Genomic DNA, 19,950 nt, shown 5'->3' on the forward strand with positions numbered 1-19,950 from the left:
AAACAAAGATTTCTCGTCTAAACCCAGTCGCGTGTGTCATTTCAATAACTGTTTGAAACCCAGAATTAAACATTCAAAATTAAATAAAAACCTAACATTTATTTGTGTATCAGAACTTTTTCTTCTTTCCTCTCCCATTAAATAATCTCACGTCCTCTGCGATTGATCTGGACTAAACTATCCGATGGAAAATGAAGAAGTTAAAACTCCACCTTGAGCACCTGCAACATTAAACTGCTGCTTTCTCCCTGAGGCATCAGCATCGACAAATCAGATAACGTCTGATAGAATCAGCCACAGGAAAAAGGAATACTTTTATTTTGACATGAGAAGTAGGTTTTCTTTGTGCATGCAGGTTATTTCATGCGCGACGTTTCCATGTAAAGGAGTGTTTTTCCATTACCGCGTTAATACTTTTGACTTAATTAAAAGGATCTGAATACAGTGCTTGTTCCACCACTGGTCCCTCTGATCTTTGTTGGCTCCGTCTTGCTCCAAACCCACAGCTGCAGTGGCAAAATGAGGTCATGATTAAAAAAATCATTGGGGGGAAAAAAAACACGAAAACAAACCCCCAGACAAACAAGCTCTCATTGTGCGTCTGGCACATTAGTCTGCGCAAACGGCTGTTGCATGCCAATTGGGAACAGAATCAGTGATATGGCACCCTGCTGCCCTTTGAAAAAAACGCACTGGCCATCACAAAGACTATTTGTGTGCGGCGGGCGAGAGATTGGCATCGAGAAAATGTTCCTCTTTCCCCCCTTCGCTTGCATGAGACGGTCAGTGAGCACCGGGACACCTGTGGACCTGAGGGGTATAATGACAACTTTGTTTCCCCAGGAAATGATGTGTTTCCTGAGTCAGGCAACACTGGGCTAAGATTAGAGCGGGAGACGGGCAACGGAGAAGACAAACATTTACTCTTCCACTCGTGCTTTACACTTTTTTTTTTTTCATACATAACATAATATATAAAGAGAAGATATTCAAAATATGAATCCTAGTTCTCTGACACAAAGCAGTCCACGTCACCAAACTTTTCTTTATTTGGCATGAGACCGGGATGTAGCAGATCACGATTGTAAAAATACATTACTCATATACACCTCTAGTAAAAAAAACACTATTGAAAACATATCTAAAAATATACAGTGAAATATAACAGCAGAATAAAAACAATTTGCAGGGGGTGGGAGGGAGGGTTGTAGGGGGGGTATTTTACAAGATAACACATGATAGTCCTAGCTTTCCTCCGCCCTCAGTCCTCTGGTGTCGCACAGACATTTGGTACCAACGTGTGCCCCAGGGGCTTCAGAAGAGACAGTTCATGCACTTCACGGCCTTGCTGCCGTAGTCCACGCACTCGGGTCCGATGCATTGGCAGCAGGCGTTGTGGAACCAGCGGTACTTGGATCCTCCCATTGACTCGCAGTAAAATTTGCACTGGCGGATGGACACGCAGTCGTCGAAGTACACGACGGTGCACATGTTCTCTGCAACCAAAAAAAGGGGCACAGAGACGTGAGTCACAGAATCCAGTGAATGTGGTTTGTGGAAACAAGCGCCATCTCTCCCAAGTAATTACCTTTAAGCCTCAAGGTTCCTACTTTTACTTCAGGGGTGAAAAGAATTTGCTGCAAATAAGTGCGACCATATGTTTTGGTGGGTTTAATGAGTTAATTGCTCGACTCTGCTTGAAACGCTCCTATTATTATGAGCCTTTATAGCAAATCGGGCTGGTTTAGAGAGGGAGAGAGGGAGAGAGAGAGAGAGAGAAAGAGCCAAAACAGACGCACATGAAAATAGAAAATGGCAGCAAAAAAACCCCCCACTTTCAACCCAAGTTACAGTTCCCTTCTTCTGGCAGCAATGTTGCTCTGAAACGAAGAAAATCTGATCCAAGCTGAATTGGTCTCAGCTCCAAACTTCGTAGTCTGCTATGGGACGGGCCTGATTTTATTAAAATTTGACTGGACCAGAGAGGACCAGAAAACTGTGGATGTGACGCAATGACACAACCGATGTGAGGCAGCAGATTATCGAAGAGCAAGTGACAAAGACATATCACCGATACATTAACGCGTGTTTTAAAGTTGTTGCTACTTAGTTGAAAGTGTAATAATGCCTCATTAGAGGCTGTCATGTGTGTTGTGCGTATTAAATCTGAATCTGCAGTGAAACGAGTGACAAAAGGTGTCAAATACATGTTGCGGGGTAAAAAGTTTAATGTTTTAGACCGGGAATTTTTTCACAATTAACTGACAAGTCTGACGTTACCTTGGGTGTCGTAGCTGGCGTGGATGCTGTTGCCGGGCACGGACACGTTCTGGGGCTGGTTGTCGAGGGACTCCAGGAAGGACACCAGGTTCTCGTGGTGGGAGAGCTCCTCGGCGACGGGGAAGGACACGACCATCATGTTGATCGGCGCGTCGCCCTCCGTGAGGGCGCGGAACAGCGACGGGATCGGGCGGTGGAGCTCCTCCACGGTGCTCTTGGACGTGGCCGGAGAGTCGCTGTAGTTCTTGGGGTTACACATCCCTGACAAAACAAAGACACGGAGGGGGAGGACGTTGAAGAGTCAGTAAGTCCAGAGTGTTAAAAAACTATTTCAGCCAATCGCATGGTTTTGTTTTTGTTGAGCAGGTCTTGGTATTCATCAAATATGTTGAGATTTCAAATACAATGCAGGGGAATAAAATGTGGTTTGTTATGTCATTTAAAAATTTCAAAAAGCAACATCTATATTTCCAGAAATTATGTCACTATTAACACAGGATTCCTATCTAACATATTTCAACAGAACTGAATACTGACATAGTAATTTCACAAACCAAACCAAACCACACTAACCAAGCATTAGGTTACAACCAAAAATATTTTCGAAGTAGAGAAACTTTCAAATCTCTATTAGATTATTTAAAATTAAGATTTATTTTATTTTTTATTATTTTATTATATACAAAAATATGTATATTTGCTTTGCAAATGGCCTCCTCCTGTGCAATTCTGGTGAGAAACACTCAAATTTAAGATATTTAGTCTGAAAAATATGAGACCCAACAAGTGTAATATGTATGTCATTAGTACAAACTAAAAAAGATGTTGTATGGACATAATTGTAAACTTCCACTTCTTCTCAAGTTCAGCAGACTGACCCTTGAAGCGCAGTGGAAAAGCCGGGGGGGTTTATTTGTGAATCATAATTTTACTCAAAATACACATGTTTAACAGTCAAATTGTTCCCCCATGTGATTTGTGGTCACGAGGGCAGTTCTGTGAAACCACACCACAGTCGACGAGTACCCTGACTCCATCAGGGGTCTCTTTTAACACCTCATTTCATTTCCAACTACGGTAGTAATGACTTGACAAAGTCCCCACATCCTCAGATATTATCTCCCTAACCCGTTAAATGAGTCCAAATGAATTACAGCTAATGGTTAAATCATCTAACGAGGAACGGAGTCCGACGGAGGAGTTGGATTACAAACCGATGCTGAACGCCGAGCCGGAGCAGCTGTTTCCGATAAAGCCGTCCACACGGGTCCTCCCTCCGCGTCCTCCCGCCCTCCCTCCATCTAGCAAAATACAAACTGTCCTCTCTCCCCCCGCCGCTCCTCCGCCGGGCTGCCCTAACCACTCGCGGATACACACTTCAAAGTCGCCAGCGTTTGGCGCAGATAACATGTTTAGAGTGGAAACTTACTCAAAATGGTCCTAAGGTTAGCGCTGTACGAAGAGGAAAAATATATATACTTGCTCCGAGCTACAGGGGAGTCAGCAGGGCTTTTGTCAAAAAAGAAACTGTCGGGGAGGACAAACTCCACTGCGTTAACATCTGCGGAGCAGGAGCAGTGAGTTAAACGCTCAGTGTCAGATGCTTGTATTTGTGTTCCACATGAAAGGGCTTTAATAAAGCCTCCTTGTCGGCTCACACAGCAATATCTGTCCGTCATAGCTGATCTGAGAGCAGGCTGGTGTGCAGGAGGAGTATGTGGTGCCAAACCCCCACCAGCCCTCCTCCTTTATCGCAGTCAGAGGGGCCCTGTTCAGACCTGGTATCAACATCTGTCTGTAAGGTGATCTGGTAACAAGCGGACAGCTCACCTCGTATCTGTCTGAGGTGATCTGGCAACAGGCTCTTAGGACGGGTGTGAACGCACCCGAGACACATTTCGAGATCCGATCGCTCGGACCACCTTGGGGGGGGGAGGGGGAGGTCCGGGACGCATGGGGCCGCATTCTTTCGGCAGAGCGGACTACCCAGCTGAGCAGACGTCCTCCGAACCCCAAGACCGTTTCACAATAAACCGAAAAACACTTTCACACACGACTACACTGCATATTGATATACATTGTGTTATATATATATATACACACACACACACATATATATATATATATATATAGTGTAAGACAAAACATGGCTAAGGAGAAATGTGAACCAACCAGGAAAAGTTGTGAGAATTTTTGTACAACACATGAAACTAAAAAGTAGTTGTCCTGGACTATATGGAAATATAAAAAGCGCAAATTCCCTTGGGGCGTTCCTGAGTTATCCGGCTTATGAGAATGGAACTGACGGACAGAAAACCCCAAAACACGCTGCCTCATTAAAGTTCCTGCCCTCCTCACCCTTTGATCCTCCGGAAGACCTCGTCACTCCCCGTCCGCGTGTAGGTGCTACTTAGCCGGGACCATATTCCTTTAATTCCCCGCGCCCTCGATGAGCCGCCTCCCGGCCTCTGCTTGGCATCAACCGCCACATCGTCACCTCCTCAGAGACGCGTGTCTGTATCTGGAGTCACTCACCTCACGCTCATCTTGTATCAGAGCGCCGGCGGCCCCCGAACCAACCGGTTGCTCTTTTAAAACCGTGCGCGTCTCTCAGACTGCCTAGTTGATGGAAGACGCAATCTCGTTTTCTCTCGCCGGCCGCTCACAGAGAGAAAGTGCTCGGCGGTGACGCGACAAGAGAGAACATGACCAGACCCATGAAAACTATAGACAGTAGTGATATGTTATTGATCACTGACATCATACCAAAGATTCTGCGTGTCGGCTTTTCTGACTCCATCGTCTCATTGGTAAATTCTTTATCCGTTCATTCGGCAACACTTTAACTTCCCCTAGATGAAGCATTTATAAGCAGCATATTAAAAAAAACGTATAAGGTGTATAACACACAAGGTTTCCAGAAGTGGAGGCTACTTGTAATCGTGTAAAATAAGTCTGTACGGGTGAGGTCATCATTTTTAAAACAAAAACTTCAAATGTGTTTATAGCTGTGTGCAAATGTATTATCGATTATAAACAAGCTCCTATTCCCATAGAGCTGAGAATGTTTTAAAAAAAGGGCTTCTGTTCATTTTTATGTATATTTATGAGCAATTGGTGGCTGGTTAGATACAATAACGAATTTTAATCTCATCTAATTCAGGGTTATGAGATATGGTTGATATATGAAATGGATGTTAACAAAGGAGATTGGCACCTTTGTACTTGGCATGAACTTTTAGTTCTTGTTTTCAGTGATGTTGTCATTGTGGATGGACGCGATCCACTGGCTGCAAATCAATTTTGGGACAATAAGCCTTGAACAGAACCTGTCACTACGTATCCTTAAAAAAAATAAAAAAAATAAATATATATATATATATATTTTAATTTATATATATATATATATATATATATATATATTTAATGCTGAACAAATGAATCTAGAAATTTGACTTTAGGTCACAGTTACCGAATGAGAAAACAATACCTTGAAATTGAACGTGGATACTAAATGAACTGAGATCGCACGTTCTGCAAACAGGCGCCGGCTCACGTTGCTGCTCATTGTTTGGCCCCGCCCATTTCTGAATCAATTAAAACAACCATCGACCTTTCGCCGCTCACTGCTAACTCTGACCGCTCAACCCCAAAAACATTCCTCTCTTTTAACTCCCAGGGAGTCGCTCTGGTCTTTGCCATCCTAACCGCCAACCGGCGGATTCTCATGGCCTCGGTGAAGTCGGCCCAACCACCTTCTCGTGCGCACTCGCACGAGAGGGTTTAATGTGCTGCCTTGCATCTTGAAAAGATTAGATACACACACAACAAAGCAAGGCAGAGAAATGTAATTTTATTTCAGGGGCCCGCGTATTTCTCTCTGGTCTCATGCCCCGCGTGCTTTCTGCTTTAAATCAATACTCGCTGGCACCGATGTCTTTTACAGATGTTCAGCTCAGCAGTCGTCACCGGTCACGTGACCTGCTGAACCCTATACTGTGTATGAAGGCGGACGACGTCACAGCGCCACAAAAGTGAGGTCAAAACATCTGGATCGGCCCCTGGTGGCTGGCTACGGTGTAGGTCATAAACCCCGCCTCCTCCATTCTAGCGGATGGGACATTGGCCAAACTAAAAAAATGTTTTCCCAATGATTGTTCCTGTCATTTTATTTAGTTCTTATCACACTGATGCATGTCCAAGTTTGGTCAAGTTTGGTTTTAAGAATTTGATCGTATAAAAAAAAGGGGGAAACACGATTCACGATTGACATCTGAGACTGATTCACGATTGACATCTGAGACTGAGTCACGATTGGTCGAGCGCGAGTCACTGTGGAACAGGGGCGTGTTTACGTTTTTTCAAGCGCAAAACAATACAGACTTATCTCACTGTCAGCTCGGAAAAATGTGTTGCCGACAAATGAGTGGCTGCACTCACCCACGCAGTCGCAGCACTCTTCCCAGAGGTTCCCCAGGCACAGCATGCACTCCTTACAGCAGGAGCAGTTCCCGTCGGTCGGACGACACTGGCACAGCTCCTGCAGGACGACAGCACAGAGACGCGTCAGCAAAAAACACAAAGACATAACAACACAGGGATCATCATCGCCGATCCTCAACGCAAAATATAGTGAATAATACCATATGCAGTTTGATAGCCTGAAAATTTGATTCAATCATTTTTGTTTCGCTTCAATTTTTGTTTTAATTGTTGATTAACACAGGAGTTTTGGCAGCAGCACAAAAGTGTAAAGGCAGGAGGACAAGTACATGAAATATGATACTTTCTTGGTATATTCTAGCACATTTAAGCTCTAGACCAGGGAATGAATTTGTTTGATTGACAATGGCCACGAATTTAAAAAAAAATCTAGTTTTTCCTTTAAATATTCTTTTTGTCCTTCCCTAATATGTATATTATTATAGCTGTGGTACAATGATTTGAAGCAATTTGAAAATGACTCTAAAGTTACCACACAACAAATTCAGGAACACCACACCAATAAGTTATATGTATATATATATATATAACTGTTGTTGGAATGGGGTTTTTTTTGTCTGTGAGGCCCCAGGTGTAAAAAGCATGAATTTTCATATTATATTATGTATGTGTGTGTGTATATATAAACCATAATGAGTAAATGAACAATAGGTTGAATACAAGGAAGTAAAAAAATTGTTTCCACAATCTTTTTAATTTAAGTTTTCTCATATACCCTTTCATTAAAATTGTAATCTGTAATCGTGTTGCATTAAAATCACACGGAATAATTATGAAATAAAAGACCCAGATCGGACAGGTGCATCACACATGTAGGCAGAAGACAACATGTAGACTAAACTGTACAAACCAGAGACCTGCCATTAAAACAGCAGGTTTTCTCACACATACAGTAACTATTACACACAAGCCATATTTACACGACAGAGCAACTGTACGCAGCGCCGGTGGTATTTCTCCAAGTATGTCATCGCGTCCACAGAACAGACTCTGTGATAACTCCGCAAAAGAAAAAAAAATACAGTAGACCTCCACTGCACCTCCATCCGTGGCAGGTTCTGACATGTTAACGTTCTAACACATGAATTATTATCTTTCTTTTACGCTGCAGCAGAAGAAGAAGCTCCTGAATGAATGAGCAGGTAGCAAGTCTTTGGAGACCAACGGAAGATTCAAGTCTTTCAGACGATCAGGCTGTCCGGAGCTGTTCTGTTCATGTGTTATCGTTCCTTATCGTTTCACCAGGTCAAAACCAGGTCATGTCTGCAGGGAGTCAAGTGTCACGTGTGCAGCCATGACACACCCGGTACAGCCATTGGCTGGATTAACGTCCTGAGGGGCCCCGGGGCACGAATCTGTGTCTGGGCCCCATTGACCCAACAATGAATCCAGATAACTGTGACCGCAAATCTGGAACTACATTTTGACTCCAGGAGCCTGCTCATGATAAAAGCTACAGTACGGAGGAGTCATCATAGATACTGCAGTTATACTTCAGTGGTGTAAGTGTGTACTACTACGTTTTAGTTTCTAAAAAACTGGGTCTCAAACTGAAACGGTCCTCGTCCAGACGAGCAGTTTCGACTCCGTACCAGTAACAATCTTTGTCTACTCTGCGGTCGGTTGCTGAGTTGCAGAAAATATTAATACGGGAAACATTTATGGTAAAAACCTAAGACGAGGGACTTCTTTTCTTGGACCTACGACAAGGTAGAACTGTCTCTGACACTTAAGGTTTACGAGAAAGACTACATCATTGTTTTTCCTAGCGTCTCCGTTTCTGCCCGTCCATACGACAACGCATCGCCAGAGTTTTCAATCTAAAATGGGACGAGCAGCATTTCCAAACTTCTCCATTTTAGGTGGACGACAGGCGTAACCGTAGCAGCAGAGATGCGTGTTTTAATGTATTTATATTTTTATTATTATATATATCTAGGTGTATGAAGTGTGTATGTATCCCGTGTTCCAGTGGTCTTTTATACTGAAAAGTGTAAATATAAGTGTCACTTGCTTTTTGTAGAAGGACAACTACATTCTTTTCTTTCTGCAAACATCCAAACGCACAGACCTCCGACAACTCCTTCACAAGACGAAACACTACCAAGAAAGAAAACAAGGCCTCATTCCTCGGCTCAGGATCAACTCGTCTCGGGGGGACGGAGAGAGACGGAGAGAGACGGAGAGAGACGGAGAGAGACGAGAGAGACGGAGAGAGACGGAGAGAGACGAGAGAGACGGAGAGAGACGGAGAGACGAGAGAGACGGAGAGGAGACGGAGAGAGACGAGAGAGACGGAGAGAGACGGAGAGAGACGGAGAGAGACGAGAGAGACGAGAGAGACGGAGAGAGACGAGAGAGAGACGGAGAGAGACGGAGAGGAGACGAGAGAGACGGAGAGAGACGAGAGAGACGGAGAGAGACGAGAGAGACGAGAGAGACGGAGAGAGACGAGAGAGACGGAGAGAGACGAGAGAGACGGAGAGAGACGGAGAGAGACGAGAGAGACGAGAGAGATGGAGAGAGACGAGAGAGACGGAGAGAGACGAGAGAGACGGAGAGAGACGAGAGAGAGACGAGAGAGACGGAGAGAGACGGAGAGAGACGGAGAGAGACGAGAGAGACGGAGAGAGACGAGAGAGACGGAGAGAGACGAGAGAGAGACGAGAGAGACGAGAGAGATGGAGAGAGACGAGAGAGACGGAGAGAGACGAGAGAGACGGAGAGAGACGAGAGAGAGACGAGAGAGACGAGAGAGACGGAGAGAGACGGAGAGAGAGAGAGACGAGAGAGACGGAGAGAGACGGAGAGAGACGGAGAGAGAGAGAGACGGAGAGAGACGAGAGAGACGAGAGAGACGGAGAGAGAGAGAGACGGAGAGAGACGAGAGAGACGAGAGAGACGGAGAGAGAGAGACGAGAATTTGAAAAGTGGGTGAGACTGCCAGAGGAGTTCCTCTCTCTCTCTGCACAGGGAGCACATTCCTCCGAGTCAAGGTCACCACGACTGGGGGGGGCGGTGGGGGAGCAACGGGAGGAGGGAGGGAAAAGAAAACACCTGGAGAACAGAACATGGCCACCCCCCCCGAGCCAACTGCACTTTCCCCCCGTCCATTCCTCCCTTGTTTTTCCCCCTCTTACTTTTTAAACTCTCGCCCCCCCCCCCCCCCCCCACATTACACTCATCTTTGATATCTCTGCGGACGTCTTCTCCTGCACACAAACAGTCTCGGCGACGACGGGAGACTCTCGGTGACTCACCGGGGAGGGATTTGCAAAACCGCGCGCGGCTCGACTTAATCACCGGCCTCCCGATCCCCCGAACCTCCGATCGGCGTCTGATCCCGGGAGTAATTATGACTCTCAGAGGTGGAATTATATCGAGCTAAACGGACGCCCGCGGGACAGAAGGAGAACGGGCGTGTCTCGTATTTCACACAGAAAAAAAGAAAAGAAGAAGAAGAAAAGCTTCTTCTTTTTTTGAAACCATCTCATGGAAACAGAATAGGTGTCACATGGAGCAGAGAGGCTGTTCGCCTAGCCTAGCCTAGCCTAGCTTGTCCTAGCATAGCATAGGCTAGCATAGCCGGTGAATACTGCCAATTGTCTGTGATTTGTATGTTTTTGTGAAAGCACGTTGTGAAGCTACTTCTGGAAGGTGCCATATAAATAACATTATTATTATTATTAGTATTAACTGTTACCATGTCCAAAGTTTAGCTTAGCTTAGCATAAATGCTGGAAACAGAGGGGGAAGCTAGCCTGGCTCCATCCAAAGTTAATAAGTTGATATACTCTGCCAACCAACACTTCCTGAAATTCACTTTTTAAAAACTATATTTGTTTAATCAACAATCGTGAACATAGAAATAACACATCGACCTTTAGCCTCTTCTCAGTCGACTTCCTGTGTCGCGTACGTTGGATGGATAAACTGTTGCTAGGTCAAGAAATATTTTGTATTCACATATAATTTTTTACAAATCTGCTTGTGTATCGATTAAAATATGTAAGTTATGATTAAAAAGACACATTGTATTGACCACAAAGACAAAGAACTAATCTATAACACACTGTGGCACAAATTGACCACACAGAGGCGTTTCCTCTGAATCTGTGGGTTTTGGGGTCTTACGTGGAAAGAGTGGGGGTCCTTTCACGTGTCATTCAACTTGTGCCAGACCCGCTGTCGGCCTTTATGCTACGCTAAGCTAACGGTCCCGTGGCGCTAGCTTCATGTTTGTGGGTTTAGCAGTGATGCTCGGTGCATTTCCCATGAAATGGCCAACTTTTCCTTTTCATTTTGAGCGAAACCGAGTGGAAAACTTCTCTTCTTACTTCTTCAGCCGGTCGCCCCCTTAAACTGAATAAATCAACTAAACTAAATTGCACCAGAGGCAAAACCTCAAGTTGCATCCAGAAAAGACGCAAAGGGCCTTCTTCTTGACTTTGCGGCGCCAAATAGAAATGAACGGCGACCTAATCATTTGTTCCAAGCCGCTTGCCGCTCTCCTCCACCTCGCGTGGCCCTGAACTCCACGTGTTTGTCGGTGTGCGAACGGAAGCGTCCCCGGGACACTCGTACTTCCTGACACTTGACAGAATGAACGGCCAATAAAAACGACGCGACGGACAAACTGCGACAACCTTCCGCCGCCGCCTCGAAAACAACTTCCTCGGTCAGATGGATGGGGGCGGCTCTTGTTAGGCTTCTCTCTCTGTCTCTCTGTCTCTCGCTACTTAAAGAAGGAAACCGCTGTCATCAGTCAAATCTCGGCAGCCCAAAGAGACAAAAGCCACTCTGCAGAGGAAGTGGAACATGCGACCGCCGCCGCCGCCGCCGCCGCCGCTGCGTTCTCCATTCGAATGTGCCGCCCCGCCCTGCGGAGCGGCCTCGGTCTGGACACAGAGGATCTCTGCACACTTCACTGTACATTGTACAGACCCCCCCCCTCGCACACCTCCTCCTGACCTTCGCCTCCCCTCCCTCCCTCCCCCTCTTCCTCTCATGTTCTCCTCACCCCTCGGGGGTTTCGGGGGAATTCAGACAAATGACCCGAGATGGCAGCAGAGCGTAAAAGGAGCGAGTGTCGGACGGCAGACCCCACCAATCACGAGCCAACGCGGTGCTTGCAACAAACGAGAGGCGGACAGGAAGTTTCTCCTTCACGGCACACGCACCATCACTCTCGCCGCTGACAGCTAGCGGGCCGGTGTCGGCGGGGTCGCGGAAGCGGCGGAGCCCGTTGTCCCGGGCAGTGATTCATCGGGGGGGCGAAACAAGCCACCCGGAAGTGGAGAAGAAGGACGCCGAGCCGCAGATGTGCCGCTGATAGCAGGATGTTTGAATTGTCTTTTCTTTTCTTTTTTTAAACTGAAATTGAAGCCAGAAGGGACAGATGTTTGTCGTTTGCCAGCAACAAGTTTGTGTCGTCCCCCCCCCTCCCCAAAAATAAGGCAGAAAATAAAGACTCACTAATAGGATTCACTGTGAAAATCCCCCCTGAAGAGAAACTGTAGTTCTCGCACAGACTTAAAGTCTTTTAGGTAAACTTGAAATCTCTGTCTTTTTCTTCAATCTCCAGGTTCAGGATGTCAAATTTGCAGGTTTGTTTGGACAGATGGACTGATCGATCCGCAGATGGATTGACGATTCAATAAACATTCGCTGCAGCTCTGGTTCTGTTGCGTGTCGTCTTTGGGCAACGGGTCCTGCGATAATCCAGATGCATTGTGGTCTCAGCATCAGTTTTCACTCTTCAGACAAAGGTTTCCAAAAATATAAAAATGACAAATTCTTTTGTAACTCTTACTATCTGGTCCCCTGCCTCCGGGTCTTTGGTTGCTTTCGATGGTCAGTTATGTTTAACTGAATAAATAGTGATTAAAAAAAAGTACATTTATGTTTGTGCTCACGAATGAGGTCGTTCATTTGTCAACGGCTGCTGCACAATGAGTTTCTCTTGAAGAGTTTACTTTGTCCAACTTGGACGAAAACAAACTGCATAACCAACTCACTATACAACTGTCAAAGGAGTCACCAAAAGACCCAGGTTCCCTACATCCAAATTGTCTTCTGGTAACTGAATTAAATGCAAATTTATGCCATCAGTCCAATAGTATATAAGTATATAGAATTTACAATCACGCAATTCACGCAACCGATTATCAGAATCGCTGCAGATACATTTTCTGCCAATCGACAAGTTGTTTCAGCTCTACTTCAAATTTGACATCGTTTCCAACATCCAAACTAAACACAAAGTCAACGTCCTGCGCCGAGACTCTCCGAGACTCTCCGGCCTGTTTAAAATGTGGTCGACCTCGACTACCTGCAAAACAGCGACTTGAGGTCACACACACACACACACACACACACACACCCCCACCCCCACCCACCCACCCACCCACCCACACACACACACACACACACACACAAACACACACACACACACACACACACACACACACACACACACACACACACACACACACACACACACACACACACACACACACACACACACACACACACACACACACACACACACACACACACACACACACACACACACACACACACGACAGGCAGCCTCTTTGCTCAAATTTAACTTGACAGGTGGTGGAAAAACCGGCCAACACCTTCGGGGGGGGGGGGGGGTACCACCCCTCACCCCCCGTCACCCCCCGGGCTTCGGACGCGAGGGAAAATGTGACGATAGCAGGTCAAAAAAACAGAACAAGTCTGAAGGGTTATGGTGAAAATAATTCAAAACCTTGCAGAGCCAGACACATAGCGACGAGCCGGCGTCAGGTGGACACGAGAGCAGGTGAGTGTAGGAAACAGGACGGCCACTGGGGATGAATTCACATCGTCCGCAGTGGCTTATCGATGGAATGTATCTGCATTCTTCACCACACAGATTCCATCTTTGTTCCTCGGCTCCAAACGTCCACCTCCTTTCTGAACACGGGCAGATTTTTTTCATTTGACTTCGGCTACTGCTGAACGTTTGCTCTCAGCGTTTGTACAAAACTGGCACACACGCTTAACCAAGTCCGAGCAGCTGAGACTTTTCTCCCCCGCCCTCCAGGTTGCAGTTCCCGGCTCGAGCCGTGTCCTCGGTAGTTTCATGCTGATTTAAAAAGCTTCTTTTTTATTTGTAAAACAAGATTCTGACTGCTCCGCTTCTGTTCTTAGCCTGAACTTGGACTTGGAGCCGTAAACGCCGCTTCATTCGTGTTCTCGTCGGGGAGAAATAACAGTCTGTGTTTACACAAAGCAGCTGCAGCGGCGCTGCGGGACGAGAAGCCCCCGAGCTCGGAGGAGTTCACGTCGAACTGTGCTGTTTTAATCTGCAGAGAAGACGAACGTCATCACACCCGCATGGGCCGAGCTCAGAAAGCGTCAGAGGTTAAAACAGTATGTCTGCGAACGCAGAATATAAATCCACAGGGAACACGGGGAGTCTGTTGTATCCTTTTTTTTGGTTTCGAAGGTGCGCTCCACATTTCCATGTAGTTCAATCACCGTTGGACACCAGAGGACAGGACTCCATTAATCATATTCCAACTTTGAAGGTATCAAAAATGAACACTGGGTTCATTTATAGATCCGACGGGTAAGAAATAAGCTTCAGCTCAGACTTCAAGTCAGAAAACGGGCGTAGCCGCGTGTCAGTAAGAGAAGGAAGGGTGGATTCAACATTCATCGCCCGGAGTATTTACAGTAGCACTTTAGTAATTTCTCAATTAATCGACTTGTTGTTTGGTCCGTAAAATGTCCGAAAAATGTCGTCCGTGTTTCCCAAAACGCCAAGATGATGTTTTGCTTTGTTCACACACCGAAGATATTCAGTTTACTGCCACAGACGAGCAAAGAAACCAGAACATATTCACATTCAAGAAGCTGAAATCAAAGAATTATGACTTTTTTCCCCCGTAAAAAAACTACTAGAACCGATTAATAGATTTTCAAAATAGTTGGCAATTAATTTAGTGTTTGAAGACTAATGGATTAACGGTTGCGGCTCTTAATTCAAAGCGTGAAACCCTCGGCAGAAGTCCCTCTTACCTGAATGAGGCACTTGCTGACGTCGCTGGCGCAGAGGGCCTTGTTGCAGCCGGAGCTCAGGGACAGTCCCGACAGGAGGAGGACGAACGCGGCGGCGGCGGCGGGGAGGATCAGCTGACCGGGCCTCATCCTGACGGCTCACCAGCACCAACACTGGAGAAACACCTACATCAACATCGCAGAAGGACAGGGGGTTTGTCAGAGACCAGGGGGTCGGGGGGGGGTGGGGGTCAAAGACAAATAAACAAAATCCTCATCACTGAAATTCCACAGAAGGAGAAAGTCCAGAGCAGCAAATGATAAACAGAGGGTCAAAAATACAACAAAAAGAGAAAGGATACTATTGTTAGGCCTGTCACGATAACTACTTTTTGTTTGCGTGATGTATTGTCCCAGACATTATGCGATAGATGATATTTTTGTCATTTTCAGAAGCCCTATTTTTGATACTGAATCATGTGAGCTCGCGGTTTGGGCCTATTGGTCGGTCCTCCTACGCGCTTTGTGTTGCTGCCGAGAGAAATGTGATCCAGAGAGTTTCGACTTGTGTTAAGACAAAAATACTAAGAAGTCCACATTTTCTGACACGTTAAAGACCAAACCAGTAAAATGATTATTCATACCACGAGCGAAACAGCTGAGAGGACAGAAGCAGCGAGACCAATGTCAACAAACACGCCCGCAGACACAATGGCTGTTATTGAGGTCAATATAAAAAATGATTGAGTTCATATTCATGTATCGCACGATAGGTCGAAAATGTAATTATCGTGACAGGCCTGCTAGTTGTACCAGGGGCTTCAGGGTGCAGCAACAAGTAGATGGGACAAATGTCTAAAAGTCACTTTGGTGAAGATAAAGACTTGAATTCTGAGAAAAGAATTCTGCTCCTCTTTAACTCCAGCTCCTCTTTTCTTCAGTTTGAGCAACTTTCAGAGTAAAACAAAAACCTAAGAGGTGACACTCACACGCCAAGTCTACAAAAGGTCTGTTTAACAGGAAAAAAAAAACAGTAGAAGGAAAGGCGTTGTGCACGAAAAGGAAAACCAACGGCTTTGTCACAGGGGGGAGAGAAGAAATCAGCAGCTTTTCATATGTTAACATCAGATTTCTGAAAGGGGTCAGACTCATATTTCATTCAAGGCCAGAACTGCTCTCTCTCTCTCTCTCTCTCTCTCTCTCTCTCTCTCTCTATCTCACACACACACACACACACACACAGTCAGACACACACAACACACACACATCTGGCAACATCAGCTTCCCTCACCTATATATGTCCAAAACGCAAATACACGTCCTCTGCTCCCCGCTCCTCCACCACCTCACCACTCGCTCGCTGCGCATTCAACCTCCGCGGAGAAAAGCATGTGAGGAACATGAGCGCGCTCGGTCGTGAACGCGTCACTTCACCTTCTCATCGCTAACTCCCAGACTAAAAAGCTCGAACGCAGCCACACCGAGATGCGCGCGCACACGCGCGCGCACACGCACGCGCGCACACACACACACACACACACACACACAAAGCCAAACAAGCGCTGGGGGGGGGGGGGGGGAACAAACTTACCACAAAAGAGGCTGCAAACGAGTTCACGACTTTGTCTTTTTTTCCACCGGGAGGGGGGGCGAGGTTGTTTTCTCTTTGAACTTCTCCAGGATGGTGTGTGTATGTGTGTGTGTGTGTGTGTGTGTGTTGCTGCTGCCGCCGCTCAAGTGTCCACAGTGTCCAGAGGGCGTCAGTGTCTCCGCAGCACAAAGCGACAGGCGGTCGGGCGCCTTAAAGGCACACGCTCCATTTTTTCTATCCGGGACGTCGTCTGCGGAGGAAAGAGAAAACACACACACACACACACACACACACACCGGGGGCCTCGGGTCACACGCACTCGTTGACTGACTGTCCTGACGGAAGAAGGGGGGATGATCGTGCGATACCGAAACCATAAATACCCCCGTGCAGAATAGCGTTTACAGCCGCTTCCCGAGGAGTTCTGTGCGTAAAAGTCCCGTGCGTAAAATCTTCTCCGCCTTTTATTTCCCCCTATAAGCCAAGATTCCGGCCCATCGGTAGCCAAGCCCATGTGGGATCTGTAAGTAGCCCCCCCCCCCCCCCCCTCTCTCTATTAAACAGCCCCTTTGTCTGCGGCCTTTATCTGCGGCCTCGTGAGTGCGCTCATTAGGTGAGAAAAGGCCGATTCGGAAGCTGCGCGGCCGAGCGGCCTCCCCGCGGGGACGCGTCCCCCCACATGCGCCCGTTGGGAGCCCACAGGAGAAACCGATTCAACTCCACAGGTGTGTTTACACGTGTCCTCGCAGGAGCTCGCCACAAAGCCACAACAGTTCCCCCCCCCCCCCCACTTCCAGCCCGCTCGGCAGGGAAGGTCGCTCGGCAGCAGGAGGAGCGAGGAGGAGCGGAAAACACCTTCAGATCGAGGCGGGCACTCTTGAGAAGTCTCGGTTAGCCAAGTATTTGCAGCAAAAGGTACTTAAAAGTATGAAAGGTTAAATAACTGGCGCCCTTGCGCGGCAAAATGACATCATTCACATGTGGAGTTATTGACTTTACATACTGTTGTGTATGAGATCACTTTATTTTATTTCATAGGGGAAGTTTTAAAGTAAAAAAAAAAGGACCTGTGCTATGAAGTAAATGGAGCAGAGCTGAAATCCTCCCAAGTGTATTATTAATTATACTAAGAATAATTACCTCAATTCCACTGCTACATTTGACCTGTATTGTATCAGACGTGATGTTGAATCCAAAATGTCAAAAGTAACATTCTAAAGTTTTGTTTTCCTTTTGTCATATCATCTGGGCAATAAACATCTTTACCTTAAGTGCATCCGTCCCAAGACAAACTCTCCATCAGTCACTTCTCATTCGACCGACTGACTGATGTTGCTGCCCTGCCAAAGTTTGTGTGCACATGGAGCTGGATTAATAAAGAAAAATCATAACACTACTTACACTAGTGCATCAGGGCAGTTAGCACAATGTTTGCACTGTTGGGTGGTTGTGTCCGGCGACATCTGCTGGTTGACAATGGTAGTGCTTCAAGAGACTGAGCAGTGTAGTTGGTCCAAATCTGCAAGAAATCATTTGTAATTTTTTTGTAAAGCTGCAATTCAATTATTTTTTTAAATACAAATTAAGTTTATCACATGGTTGAGAAAAGTAAAAATGCCTTTTACATGTTTTCCTTGCTCAAAGTTGATTTATGATCTACATCTAATATTTCTGTCAGTGTTTTAATGGTTTATTTTATTATTTAAAATTATTAAAAATAAGGAAAAATGTCTCAAACTAGGGTGATGGGATTGAATCAGTCACCGTGTCCGACCAACTATGAAAAAAATATTTAGTTTACAGATAAATCCAGAGAAACTGGAATCTGTGAATATTTGCTTGACTACTTAACAAGTCACATCAACTATCAAAACTGATGCCCTATTGCCACTCGACTAGCTGATCGATCAACTTATTATCTACTTTCCTTATAAATGACCCCCAAAAACCAGAGCGTTTTAATTTCACAACAAATAAAATTTATTCAATTATATATTACAAATATGTACAGGTCATGTAACAAGTAAATATTAAAATAGACATTTTTTTAGAACTATCGTTCAAAAAGGCATTATGTTGAAAAAATAGGATTTGTTGTGATCTCACATTGAAACTGTAAAAGTATGTTTGTTTGTTTTTTTCTTTCCTCCTCGGAAGCCACGACGGACTTTAGTGTGCGCGAGACACGACGGACGACACACGTGAGGAGTGAGGCCGCAAAGGAAAAAAGGACAGAACACGATGGCGCAAAAAGAAAAAGAAGCTGGAACACACTTCAGTAAACCTCACAATTTAGTCCACAGAACAGCTCTTCAGGGGAGAAAAAGTACAAATAACGCAACGCATGCACAGCATTTAATTGCCAAAGTCAAAAAACACCAGCTGTGGCATCGGAACTCCAGATGAGGGAAGGAAGAAAAGACGGCAACGAAAAGCCAAAAAACACAACGAAAAGCCAAGAAACACATGCTTAAAAGTTTTTTTAAGCCAACGACAACGAGAAGAAGAAGAAGAAGAACGATAACGTCACGGACGAGAAGAGGACACGCGATATAAAAACCAACTTTGGTCCATTAAAACAGGAGACGGAACGAGTTTTACAATCAAAATATCTATTCTTTTTTGTTTTTTACAAGTTTGAAACAATAATTACATGGCTATTTACAAAATGCACATTTTTCCTTATGTATAAAATAAGTTAAAAAAATTAAGAGCACAATCTGTACACAAAGTATGAACACGCACTTTGAAGAACAACTGAAATCTTTCAGCTGCGTGATGATGAGGAGCGGCAGCAGGTCGTCGTCATCCACACCGACGCTTCTTGCTGCAGCTCCTGGCCCAGCATTTGGTCTCTGCTCCCTGGGCTTCATCTGTGGCCAGGACCCCCTCCCCCCCTCCCTTCTTCCTCCTGGTCAGGCCACGCCCCCCCCCTTTTGGACTCTCAAGAGCTCTGGAGTAACATCGTCTCTTTTCCTAAGTGCTCCTTTGTTTTGTTTTACCGCCACATTCTAAGTGCTTTCACATTTTTTCCTTCCTCGTCCTTGAATGTGTGGGCTTGCCGCCTTTTGTGTGTGTGCCGTGCGATATGGCCGCCGCCGCCGTCGCCGCTTTGGCAAAGTAATGCCCCCGCTCCTACAGGTTCGTTCATATCGGGGTGAGGTCGAAGTCGTCGTTGACCTCCACCAGTGGGATGTAGAACTCGGGGATCTCGAAGATGCTGGTGGACTTGTAGGTGGCCGGGTCCAGCTCCTGCAGTTTGAGCTGCCACTCCAGACGCTGCACGGCGTTCAGGGCCGCCGCCTCGTGCTGCTGCCTCATCAGAAGACATGTCTGTGGAGGGGGGGAAACAAACCAGAAGATCTCACTCAGATCACGAATGTGCATTTCTAAGAAAGAACTGGTTGAGGAAAGAGAAACAAACGTAAATGTTTTGTGGTTTTAACAGAATCATAATTGTCCGAACTGCTTGTCACTCAAAGTCAAACTGATCTTTTGACCTGTAAAAACAATCCTCACCCCGA

At 45.9% G+C, this 19,950-nt stretch overlaps 2 protein-coding genes across 6 annotated transcripts in view; both read right to left on the bottom strand.

Annotated features, from left to right (window-relative positions):
• Positions 1–1,025: 1,025 nt before the first annotated feature.
• Positions 1,026–16,945, bottom strand: twsg1a (twisted gastrulation BMP signaling modulator 1a). 2 transcript variants are annotated; one of them, XM_035635763.2, is made up of 5 exons: positions 16,427–16,945; positions 14,857–15,021; positions 6,721–6,820; positions 2,281–2,541; positions 1,026–1,496 (listed from the first exon to the last, which is right to left on the bottom strand). In XM_035635763.2, the coding sequence occupies exons 2-5, from the start codon at positions 14,983–14,985 to the stop codon at positions 1,315–1,317; spliced, it is 672 nt and encodes a 223-aa protein (XP_035491656.2). In that variant the 5' UTR covers positions 14,986–15,021; positions 16,427–16,945; the 3' UTR covers positions 1,026–1,314. The 2 variants fall into 2 exon arrangements, with proteins under 2 accessions (XP_035491656.2, XP_035491657.2); XM_035635764.2 differs by lacking the exon at positions 16,427–16,945 and adding an exon at positions 16,127–16,282.
• Positions 16,946–18,382: 1,437 nt separating this feature from the next.
• ankrd12 (ankyrin repeat domain 12) overlaps positions 18,383–19,950 on the bottom strand; it is a 30,931-nt gene continuing 29,363 nt past the window's right edge. For all 4 annotated transcript variants that reach the window (XM_035635754.2, XM_035635756.2, XM_035635755.2 and 1 more), the window contains one exon: positions 18,383–19,759. In XM_035635754.2, coding sequence (XP_035491647.2) covers positions 19,574–19,759 — 186 coding nt within the window. In that variant the 3' untranslated portion in view covers positions 18,383–19,573. The remainder of the gene's footprint in view (positions 19,760–19,950) is intronic.

Source organism: Scophthalmus maximus, chromosome 5 (genome assembly GCF_022379125.1).
Source record: "Scophthalmus maximus strain ysfricsl-2021 chromosome 5, ASM2237912v1, whole genome shotgun sequence".
NCBI lineage: Eukaryota > Metazoa > Chordata > Actinopteri > Pleuronectiformes > Scophthalmidae > Scophthalmus > Scophthalmus maximus.